At 41.0% G+C, this 12653-nt stretch overlaps 1 protein-coding gene across 4 annotated transcripts in view; it reads right to left on the minus strand.

Moving 5' to 3' along the window:
- LOC146785614 (arylacetamide deacetylase-like) overlaps positions 1-12653 on the minus strand; it is a 441998-nt gene that overhangs the window by 245152 nt on the left and 184193 nt on the right. For all 4 annotated transcript variants that reach the window (XR_014970704.1, XM_085634876.1, XM_085634874.1 and 1 more), the window contains one exon: positions 7891-7954. Coding sequence is in view for 2 of the 4 variants with exons in the window: in XM_085634876.1 (XP_085491002.1) it covers positions 7891-7954 (64 nt within the window). In the remaining 2 variants the exon portion in view is untranslated. Of the gene's footprint in view, positions 1-7890; positions 7955-12653 lie in introns of those variants that run through there.

A 12653-nucleotide genomic window follows, 5' to 3' on the forward strand; every position in this document is an offset into this window, starting at 1 on the left:
CGTACGTTGGTGGAGATTCATCGACGACATATGTATAATTTGGAAAGGGTCGATTGAATCGGCTAATGAATTCGTAAAGCTGATTAATATTAACAACTTGAATCTTCAAATCACTGCCCATATCAGTGCTGAACATGTTGAATTCCTTGATGTTGAACTATATATCCACGACAGTAATATACAGACTAGAATACACCGCAAAAGTACAGCTGGTAATTCAGTACTCCATGCGCAGAGCTCCCATCCATATCATTTACTTAAAAGTATACCGTATGGTGAGTTTTTACGCATCAAGCGCATATGTAGTACAGATTTTGATGTAATAACTGTCAAAAAGACTCATTTCAGAGATTTTTAGCCCGCGGATATACCAGAGATGATTTGGAAACAGCACTAGAGAAAGCCAACAGTACTAATCGTAATGATTATCTTAAATCAGTAATCAGGACTACCACTATTAAATCCACCCCTAAAAATGAGAGCGAGTGTAGCGAACCTGGTTGCATTTGATTCATCACTACCTTCAGTAATCAGGACAAGGAATTGAGAAAACTGATTTATAAAAACTGGCCCATAGTGAAAACCGACCTGACTATGTCCCAATTAGTACCTGATTTAACGCAAATCACGTTCAGGAGAGCACCCTCTATGAGGGATGCCCTAGTTAGGACTAGCCCAGAGACTACCACCACGAGCACATGGCTATCTAATCGTAAAGGTTTTTTCAAATGTAGCTCGTGCCGAGCGTGCAAGTTTGGCACTAACACTTACGAATTTATGGGCGCCTTTGATCTAACCCCTACTGCTCTGAAAGGTTTTTTTACATGTAAAACTGACCATGCAGTTTATGTTCTTGAATTTTACAACATTTAAGGGCTATTGTTAATTCTGATTCAAGCTACCCTGTTGCCCGACATTTTAAACTAGTCCACAAGAACAATCTGAATGATTTAAAATACTTTGTGATCGATGCAGTACCTAAACTGATCAGAGGAGGGAATAGAGAAAAGTGCCTCAGGCAATTGGAAACCCAATATATTCTTTTATTAGACACTAAGATGCCTAATGGCCTCAACACAGGGGAAGATATGCACACTTTTCTTGGAAAATTAATCCAGGATACATCATTCCCTGTGTGTACTAAAAACTCTACTAAAAACTCTATTTTACTGCATTGAACACATTAGCTTTTAGATGATCAAATATTACTTAGCCTATATCTATAACTGCTTTTGGAGATTACTCCTGTTAACACTTATACCTTTGGGGTACCTTTTGGGGTACTTTCTAAATGTTCTCCTTGGTCCTGATAATGTGTTGAATTGGTATGTATAATTAATGAACTGCTACTTTAAAGGTGTTTTAGTCTTTCAGCCCCAGCTTATACGTGGATTTTACTTAATGTGCAAATGTGTCCCATCTAGTCAAGTTTCAGTCTTTGTTTCCCAATGACTTTTTTTTGCTGCTATACTACTTTGCTATTTGCACATGTGTTGCCTATTTTGCACAACTGCACTTGCAATTTATTTCCAGTACTGTTGTTTCTAGGAGAAATTGTCTGTAGCATGGCCATTTGATTATTTAAGGATTTATCCTTTATACCGGTCTGTTACACGTATTGTTTATTTTGTGCATTTGCACATAAAACGATCTGTGCCATACATGTCTTTACTAGCACTGATGCACTTGCACTTTATCTAGGATACAGTATTTTAACTATGCAATATCTATAGTAATGCATTTGCACTTTATAATTCTAAACTGGTTTTATTAGTTGCGTGCAAATATGTATTTATATGTATATATAGATTTTCATGTGTATATTTATGTCATTTTGTAGTTCGCAGCCGTATTTGTATGAAGGAACAATAGAATAATACAGTATATATCTAGATGGGGAATATTGAATGACGGTTTACATCAAATTTGCTTTATGTATAATATAGGGCTCTATAGGTTTACGATGAAGAGGATTTTCCGCATGTAGTGATTTTTTTTGTTATATTAGATTTACAATTTTGAAATTTTGATTCTTTCTGGTTGATCCATAAAAGGCATATGTTAATGATATGCGAGCACATTGTTTTACTTCAGGGTGTATTTTATCTGTGTAACCACTATGGTACAATTAGGCTTGACTTTGCCATCCAATATGTTTCTAAATTTTGCACAGTTTGAGTATTTCTTCTCTTTTTTAGATCACCCTCGTTGTAATTTGGAAGTTTGCTGTTTTGTATGCCGCTATCTCATTGGCTCATATATGAGGGAGGAGTCAACATTTTACTATATTTGTATTGTATGGTTCTTCAGGTGTCATGTGATCAAGGCTGTGGCAACACGGCCGAAACGCGTCATGCCGACTGACTTAAATGAATAAACCTGTTTGAAAATATATTTCTCAGCGTGTGGTGGTCTGTGCCTGTTCCAGTTATCTGCTGGAGTCTGGGAACTCTTCTTGTTATATAAATATATATATATATATATATATATATATATATATATATATATATATATATATATATATATATATAGCTTAGTGCCACCAAAGAGCCCTGCATGTGAGGGTGGGCTCATGGTATACTTCAATACATTGCTCATTACATCACATAATATATCACTCATGACATGGTCAGTGACATCAATGATGATGTCTTGAATGACATCAGAGGAAGAGGTGTGATGCAGCAGCTAGGATGGCTGACTCTGGAGTGCAGGGATCAGGATTTGATCCCCAGCGGCAGTTCAGCTCAGCACCATGTGACTGTGGGCAATAGCTCACTGAATCTCCCCAATATCCCCCAGCACCTTGAGACCCTTTATGATTTTGATTGTTAAATATATATACTAAGCTCCTATAACATTTTAATTATTATACTAGGTATACTATTAATGTGTAATATTACTTCTAGTTGCAGCATAGGTATGTGAGTGGCTGTATAAGTAGGTGTGTAAGTAGCTGTATGGGTGACTGAGTGTTTGTATTGGTGTGTGAGTGGGTGTTTCATTAGCTGTATGAATGAGTAGGTGGCTGTGTGAGTGGCCGCATGGGAGGGTGAATAGGTGTGTGAGTGACTTTATGGGTTAGTGAATGGGTGTCTGAATCGCTGTATGATTGAGTGACTGGGTGGGAAATTGGCTGTATGGCTGTTTGGTGAGTAAGTGGGTGTTTGGGTATTTGATTGAAATGGTTTGGTGTGTGAGTGGCTATGTTGAAGAGTGAGTATCTGCGTGAATGGTGTATGGGTGACTGAGCGGATGTGTGAGTGCTAGTATGGATGAGGGAAAAGGTATGTAAGTGGGTGTGTGAGTGACTGTATAGGTGATTTAGTGGGTGTGTGAGTGGTTGGATAGGTGAAGAAGAGGGTGTGCGAGTAGCTGTATGGGTGAGTGTGTGGCTGTGTGAGTTGCTGTATGGGTGAGTGACTGGTTGTATGAGTACTGTTTGGGTGCGTGAGTGGTCTTGTGAGTGGTTGTACGAGTGAGTCAGTGGGCATGTGATTGGCTCTATGGATGAGTGAGTAGTTGTGTGAATACTTGTATGGGTATGTGACTGGTTTTTTGGATGTGTGGCTGGGTGTGAGAGGGGTTGTATAGGGGTGTGACTGGGTGTGTGAGTGGTCCTCAGGTTTGCTCGGGTAAAAATACCTGCTGAATTTCACAGGTTTTGTGCAAGTGAAATCTGAGCCTAACTATAACATCCCTGTAACCTTTGTCTTTTAGTGAATTTCTAAATTTTTGAAATTTTATTTCCTAACTATATCGCCCCTGTATCCTTTGTTTTTTATCAGGGAATTTCAATGTTTTTTATTTTATTTTTCCTACCTGTAGCCTTTGAGAGTGGGTGTGTTAGTGGCTGTATAGGTAGGTGAGTGGGTGTGTGAGTGGCTTTATGAGCCGCTGAGGGGGTGTAAGTTGTTTAGTGGGTGTGTGAGTGACTGTATGGGTCTGTATGTGGGTTTGTGAATGACTGTACTTGCTGTGTGAGTGGGTGTGTGGGGGCTCTGTGGATCTCTGAATGGGTTTTTTGTGTCTGAGTAGGTCTGTGAGTGGGTGCGTGAATGTCTGAGTAGGTCTGTTACTGGGTGCATGAGTGTCTGAGTAGGGTTATGAATGGGTGCATGAGTTTCTGAGTTGTTTTGTGAGTGAGTGTACTATGTGTTTGAAAGAGACTGTGAGAGGATACGTGAGTCTTTGAGTTGTTGAGTGAATGGGTGTGTGAGTGTCTGAGTGGGTCTATGAGTGGTTATGTGAGTCTCTGAGTGGGTCTATGAGTTGGTGCATGAGTCTCTGAATAGGTCTGTGAATGGGAACATGAGTGTCTGAGCGGGTCTGTGAGAGTGTGTGAGTCCCAAAGTGGGATTGTGAGTGGGCGTGTTAGTGTCTGAGTGGATCAGTGAGTGGGTATGTGAGTCTCTGGTGGGCCTGTCAGTATGTGTAAGCATCTTAGTTAGCCTGTGAGTCTGTGCATGAGTGTCTGAAGGGATCTGTGAGGGGGTGCATGAATGTGTACATTTTGTTTTTTATCTCCACTGATGAAGGATAATATCCAAAAACACATGTGTCTAAGATTCCCAGCACTAACCTGCACCAACTTTGGTGAAACACTTCAGCAAAAACTCAAGTAAGCATTTAAAGTGAACTGCATTTACCATAATGCTAAGAGGTGAAATTTGCTGGGAGGTTAAGCAGTGTGCTCCCATTCCCCATGTGTTTGAAAAGGCTCCCTTGAGCCATTGAGCTGATAAGCTTTTGGAGATGCACCTGTGAGCCAGAGAGAGGTACTGAGATCTGAGAGGATTGCGGTAGCTTTCTCAGCAACCTCGGATGAATTTGTTTATTAGCTCTACTGATGATGAATAATATTCAGAAACACATGTGTCTAGAGATTCACAGCACTAACCTGCACCAACATTGGTGAAACACTTCAGCAACAACTCAGGTAAGCGTTTAAAGTGAACCTCATTTACCATAATGCTAAGGGGTGAAATGTGCTGGGAGACTAAGCAGTGTGCTCCCATCCCCCTTGTGCATGAGTGTGTGAGTAGGTCTGTAAGTGGGTATGTGAGTGAATGAGTGGGTGTGTGTGAGTGGGTCTGTGAGTGGGTGCATGAGTGTATGAGTGGATCTGTCAGTAGGTGTTTGCTAATAAATGAGGGGGCACATGAGGCCCCCCTAGAGCTCCTCAAAAAATATAAAAGAATGATATAAGGGGCAGTTTAGGAATACCCTGACCCCCTAGGTCTGGTGGTGGGATCCCAAAGGAACCCAACCTGGGGTTAACACATTTTTTTTACATTTTGCCGCAATGTCACGGGTAGATCTGCAAATTTGCGGCAAAAGTAAAAAAAAAAAACAAGCGTTGTCTCCCATGCGTGTTTACACAATAATCCCTGGGTGGGCTAGGTCCCGGGGGCATGTAGGCATAAAAAAGAAAAGAAAGGATACGCTTGGGTTCCCCCTTGTAGGCTCTTTTTAGCCCCAGGTACTAACACCTCCCCCCGGCTTTCTATATTATATTGGAAGGGGGCCTCAGGGACCTGATCCCCCAGGTCTCAGCCAAACTTCAATGAGGAAGAGTTGATTTTGGCCCTGGGACCCCATCCTCCGGGGTCAGGCCATGTCTCCCTGGATGCTCTGGAGACCATCCAGGGCAGCTAGTGTGCTATGGGACAAAGGGGGAGCCTCAAGGCACCTCGGTCTCACCTGGCACCTTGCCTCCTGTGGGAGCTGGCATTGCTCTTGCATGCAAGGACCTACTATAAATGCAGCTTCCTGCATGATGGAGCAATCATTTCATCTGTTTCCATGCCCGTGTTAGAGCAGGTAGAGAAACAGATGAATACTCTGCTTGGAGCATGCTGGAGCAGCATGACAGCTCCCGCTTGCTGAGCGTAGAGTTATGTTTGCTCTCGCTTGACGGGAGCTGTCAGCTCCTGACCAGAGAAAGCAAACTGATGTGTCCTGTGGGTGGGCACCCAAGGTCATAGCAGGAGCCAGCCCAGGGCATTGGGGTGTACAGGGCATGAATGATCTCCCTACTTTAATTAAAGCTCGCCAGTTCTGGGGAGGTGGTGGTCCCCGGGACATAAATGGCCCAGGAGAGGGGGTGCGTAGCCTCCTTTTAACTTCTATTTATTACATAGGCCGCAGGAAGGTGGTGGTTACCGGGGATCCATGCAGCCCCCTCTAATTGGTTTTTTTTGCCCCACAAGTTGGTGGTCCCTGGGACATCAAACAGCCCCAGGCGTGAGGTCTACATGGTCCCCCTCCATTTTAAAAATAAAGTCCCAGGGAGGTGGTGGTCCCTAGCGCTCCCTTGAGTCCATTGTGGGGGTCTGAGCAGCCCCCATCCAATATAATAATAAAGCCCCGGCGAAGTGGTGGTCCTCGGGACTAATAAGACCCTAGGAAGGGGTCCCCAATCTGTTTTCCCTTTTTATGACCAGAACCTGGGGAGGGAGACCGGGCAGCACTTGATTTCATGGTAAGATTGCAAAAAAATGTTTTACCCCCAGCAGTGTCCCTGTGGGATACCACCACCATACGTAGGGGGTCAGGGTAGTCCTACCCTTTTTCTTTATTTTTAATGTTTTTCTGGGATTCGGCTGAAGTGAGGTTCCAAGATGGCTGCCAACAGTTCCTGGTTGAAGTATTGGCAGCAAATCAGTTTTCCATGCCCCTAGATATACAAATTTGGATTTCAGTGAATATCTCTGAATCTACTGAACAGAGTTACACCAAATCACAGTAAGACCTCTTTCTGGACCAAGAGCAAGCTTTCTGCCGAATGTGGTGTAATTCCGTCCGGCTGTAGTCGTGTTCAAAATCCCTATGGGAATTTAAATGGGGAAAAATATTTTGTGACCTCCCCCTTTTTCTCTGCCCCTGCTTGACAAGTCACCCCGATACTTTCCAGAGTGTAGTTGAAGTGAGAGTCGAATTGCTGGGGAACATTTCATGAAAATTCATCAATTGACACCAAAGATATGTGCAAGTCAAAAAACTCTTTTCCTACGGAAGCTAGGTCCTAACTCTAACTACCTACTGGAGATCACCAGTAGGTGATATATATACATAGATGTTATTATATATTATATGTATTTTATAGTGCACTGTAATTTGTCGAATAAAGTTACTGAAGTTATTGACTGACTTGCATTTGAGCCCTGAATAAATAATTAAAAACAACCTGCTGTAGAGAAAAATAAAAATGCAACATATTTATTTCTGCATACAATGGATCTCTGAGATAAAGTTTTAATTTTTTGATAATTCAGAGTGCTTTTGAAATGTAAAATAGCCCACAATGCCTTTCAATTAATTTTTTCTGTAAGAGACGGGATAATACATCAAATTGTCAACTGCATCATGTGAAGGTGAAATATTTCTCTGGACAACGCTAATGCCTACACTTTATAGTTGAAAAAAATGGTAGCAATAGGTCATGCAAACAACTGAAACGTTAAGTCAGACAAAAATATTTGGTGAACTTGTGTGGAACTTCTAAAACACATCATATTAAGAGTGGATCACGATGATGCTCAAAGAAATTTAACTAATGTGGATACATATTTGAAAATAAAAAATTGTGCTAAATAGCACTTTGACGTAAACTTTGTTTTACTATTTTTTTCCATTAGCATGCCAGAAAAAGATATTATTGAATGATCACATTATGGATAATTTCAGCAAAAAACACAGAATGACTTGGAAAGGCTACACACCTGTTACATATCTGCAATTTCAGTTACTGATCATGACAATTAGTGGCTACAATCTAAGGCTGACTCGTTTGCTTAAAGAGGTAATTCATATACATTAAAATTAGGCAAAGAAAATATAAGTACTGATTTTACATATACAAGAATATAGGAACAGTAAATTACTTACTCAACTGACACAACAATTGCATTTAATCTGTCTGCAATCAATCTTGTCAGAAAGTCGTATGAATCTGCAATTAAGTAAAAAGAAATCACTGGTAAATTGCACAGTAATATACCTTTTAAGAGTGAAACTGTTGTGCATGAATTTAAGAAGATGCAGCCACTGGTGTCCCAGGGACTGGTAGAGACAGGCACCACAGCTCTTCACACATACTAATTTATCCAAGTACATTTCAATGCTATTCAATGTTTGAATATGGATATATATGTGTAAGAAATTGGGTTATTAATTGAAGGGTTTGAAGCCCCACTCGAGCAACAATCACAACCCATGTCAGGGTGAACAACAAAAGTCACTAAATTAGCCTATGCTTAACCCCATGGTAGCTTGGCACAAAAGCACTCAGGCTTAACTTAGGTTCAAGGTGTAAAGTATGTATGTAGTACATGAACAACAATTAAGTGAAAACATCCAAGTCAATTTAAAAAAAATAGAATACATTTTAATAAATAAAATGATACGAGAACAACTCACATCCCATCAGTAGAACAAGAGATAATCAGTTTTAAAGTTTAAGTTGAAAATAGCACCTATAATCACAAAGCACCACATGCGGTCTTCTGTGTATGCTAGATCAGGGAAAAGTCACAAGTTCAGACCAATTGCAATGTGGCACAGGACCCACGTTAAAAGAGTTACCCTCTGAGTCTGGTGTGAAGAGTTCTGTTTACAGTACATGAGTTTGTGAGGAGCAGGTAGAGCATCATGGATGATCGTCGGTGAGGCTTAAAGAGCAGACTTGGCATTGCAGGTTGTTATTGCTGTAGCGCGCAGAGCAGGGCGGACATCATTGTCAGTCTTTCCTATAGCTTCATGTTGGTGGTCATCTCAGGCTGTTGTTGCTGTGGTGCAAAGTGTGGTTTTTACTTTACCGGTCATCATCGCTGTAGTGCGAAGAGCAGGCTCCATTGGAGCTTCGTGTTGGCTGTCATCATGGGGTGTAGAGATTTGGCACAACCAGGCCTGTTCATAGTCGCAAGGAGTCCAAACTTCTGTATTTTCATCTTTGCCTTTAGGAGGAGTACACTCTGACACCAGCTGAGGGTCCAGGACCTGGGGGGGCACCGTTTGGGGGTGTGGGACTCACTCCAACAGAGGCCAGCAAGGCTCAAGAGGGTCCAGTTGTAGGTCCAGGTGCATCTAGGTGCAACAGGTCAGCTCTGCAGTTGCAGGGCATCCTTTGAATCTTGTTGTGTCCTTTTGGCTCACAAAGGAGGTCAACCAACTGACCCTTGCGGTCACTATGATTAACACAGGATGAAAGCAAGTAGATGCAGTCTTCGTTGTCAGACAGAAAGGCAGTCCTTCAGCCTCAGGGCAGTCCTCTGGCAGCAAGGCAGTCTTTCTGTATTTTCTACAGGTCCAGGAGTGTTCTAATGAGTGGCTCTGAAGGTCTAATAATTATATTTGGTGCCAGCATTTGTGTCGGGATACTCCATGTTTGACCTCCACATCTGTTGCTGGAACGATTTCTCCTTCCCCTGTCAAGGCTCCAAAATGTCTGGTGGTGACTAAAGGCAGGGCAGAGCAGGGTTCCAGTACCTTTGTGTGTGTAGGAGGCAAAGGCCTTTGAAGTGTAAGTGGGGCTTAGTACATCCCTATGAGTGGCTTTGTAAATATCTACTAGTATTTTGTATGATGGATGGGCCACAAAAGTGGTGCAACCGTAACACAAAATGTTAGTAAATCTGACACATACATTAATTTATTCATTTAAGTAAGTGTATCAAATTACATTTTCCTTTTAGGTGATGTAGTATCCTGGTGTGCATAATCTTGTCAGGTTATGAGCATTGCCCAGGATGTGTGAGTTATGGTTTGCATGACCAGTGTGCGAATTTTGCATTGTGGTCCTAACAATAACTTGACAATTTCAATGGTTTTTATTTTTAATTCAAAACCATAAATGTACTTTAACTGAATTTTTAGGTCAACTTATGAAGGTTATTTTTAAACATAACAATGACGACCAAAACATGACTTTAGCCTTTATCTTTTTCAGTCCGTTTTTTTTATCATATACTACATCCCAAAGATCTGTGCACCGTAATTTCCAGGGATATCAATCCCAGTTGCGCATGGCTAGGGGTTGGCTCAAGGCCATTTGATGTACCCAACTCTCTGTGTATGGTCAGTCCTCATTGACTGTTAGCCATGCACAGCATGAGCTGGCTGCAGGTCCTGGTATCTGGCTGGGCTGCATGACATGGATGGCCAGCATCTGCTGCACACAGCCTGCGGCCTTGCACAGAGGGCGTTGGTCACATGGAATGGCCACCACCAGACCTTTTTTTTCCTGTGACTAAAATGTTCTTTTTCATATCAGTGTATCTTTGCATGTACTCCTTCTTGGTAAACTGTAAATGTAGTTTTTCTGGGCCTGAGTCACAAACGTAAACTTGCACGTTTGTTTCAGTTTACTCTTTTTCAAAAGTCGCAAAACAGGTATTTAATGGTAACTTTACGACTTCGGAGACTCCGCAGTTGGAGCAGAGATCTCCACACATAAAAATATAGGTGTGTCCTATCTTTTTATGAGTGGAGCTCTCCTTGCAAGTTTATTGTTGTGAATCAGGCCCTCTGTGTCCAGGAAGTATTATCAATGTACTTTTGTAAACTTTTTTCTTGCCAAACTCTCTTCTGGAAGAGCTCAAATGTGCTGGACAAATGCTTTTAATATATATTTTAAGGAATATGTCCTCCACGAAAATAATGGCTTCGCATACATGCAAACATGATTCACGGTTGCCCATTGTAGGTACTGGCTCACAAGTTTTAGCTGGGGTCCAGTGTGTTATGCCTCAGTAAAAATCACTTCGAGAAGCTTCAGGTCATGCAGTTTGTCTTCTACACATTGCTGAGTTCATATTTGCTCAAATGGGGCACTGAAAAAAATTGAGCTCTGAGTCACATGGCAAGCAAGCTTAAGTTGCATGTTTGCTTGGAAGCAAACATCAACCACAAACCATTGACTGGGTAGGCAAATACCTAAGGCCACATTCCAAGACAAGTGATAATAACAAGAACAAAAAAAACAAACATACTGTTTGCTTTAGGTTTGGAGCGTACTTACCGCACCCAGTATTAATTCAGAGGTGAACAGACCGGTTCCATGGGTTCTTGACACTGATTTTGCACACATGGGTAGGATGAAGGTAGAATTTCGATCGGGTAGGACTTGTTAGTACATGACTAACAAAATAAGGATTATTATCATTAACAAAGTGAGCCTGTACTAACATTGCTGTAAACACTTCCATTAGCACAATTGTAGCTGCCTTTCTGTCACTTGCATCCCTAATCATCAATTTCGGAACCACCCTCCCCCCTTTTGGGAGAAGTGTAGATCCAGAAACATTTTAAAATACTTAATAGGGCCCCCCTTAAATTGTTTTGCAGGTGTCAAAAGAAAAGAAAATCATTTTAACCCCATTGACTGTGTCATATATTATGGCTTGACAGATATGGATCATGTAAGCATTATACGTACACATAGAGTGTTTTTTACTGCAGAGGCGTAGTCAAATAATATTTATAGACTGTGAAAAAGTCCTGAGTTTAATGTCCCTACTTTCTTTGATTTTCTTCTTAACTTTCTAATGGCATACACACAGTAAACGGAAAATTGCACGTTTTTGCAATTACAATTCTAATATGTAAATATACTGTATGTCAGATTTAGTAAGAAAGATTATATGGGTTCTATAAAACCGAGTATGCTTGTTCTGCATCCCAGCGCATAGACCTTTAAATCGCACTTTAATTTTACAGCTAGAAGTGAGAAAACAATCTTGAAAAAATGTGATAAGTGCCTTAAAGTGTTCATACCATGCATTTACCCGTTTATCTATAGAGGTAACAGAAGGCCTAACTATGATACACAAAGCAGGTGGCAGTCTTCCTAGCATGCCTATCATGCAATTCTAACTTGTTTCCCTTTGACTGTCTAATAGGTAATACAAATACCTTAATGTTGTGAGTGTGAATATTGGGGGATGGGTCTACTTGCCTTGAACCCTGATGTGGAATTCAGAAAACAAGCATGGTAAACATTTGTGTCCACTGGCCACAATAACTACCCATGATGACTTGAAAGTGTGAAACTAAATGTACCATTCCGTAACATAATTTTGAGCTATTCTTTGGTGTAATTTGTCAAATGTTGCCAATTTTCAGGGCATGCAAATGAGGGAAAAATTGGGCCATTTATTTATTTGATTTTAGCCAGTACCATATATGTTGTCTGTTGGATGGTGTCATTCAGGAAGATCATTTGTGGGAGGATTTAAACATGACCAAAACAAAGTTTCTTTCCCATGAATTTGCCAAAGTTTGCTACCCCAAATCGATTTTTATTTCAAATGTGCCCTTCCAATAGTCATAGCCTTTATGGCCAATTCAGTAACAAAGGAAGAGGTATATATTAGCTTAGTTTGTGTAAGCATATGCCAGCGCAATGAAGCCAACCTGGCGTACGTGCGCTTTATAAATCTCCATTAATATTAACATTAACATTAACATTTGGTAGTGTGGGAATTAATTTGAAAGAATATGATGCTGGGTCTGATGTATCACATCCTGAAAAATATGTAAATTTTTCTTTATGTATTTTGGAACTCTCTTGAGGGGGAATCGGGCAATGTTCCTATTGTATATAAATAAAAATGGTGCATTGGATAGTGGCTCAGTGTAGAAAATGAAGTCCG

The sequence above is a fragment of the Triturus cristatus genome, chromosome 11 (assembly GCF_964204655.1).
Source record: "Triturus cristatus chromosome 11, aTriCri1.1, whole genome shotgun sequence".
Classification (NCBI taxonomy): domain Eukaryota; kingdom Metazoa; phylum Chordata; class Amphibia; order Caudata; family Salamandridae; genus Triturus; species Triturus cristatus.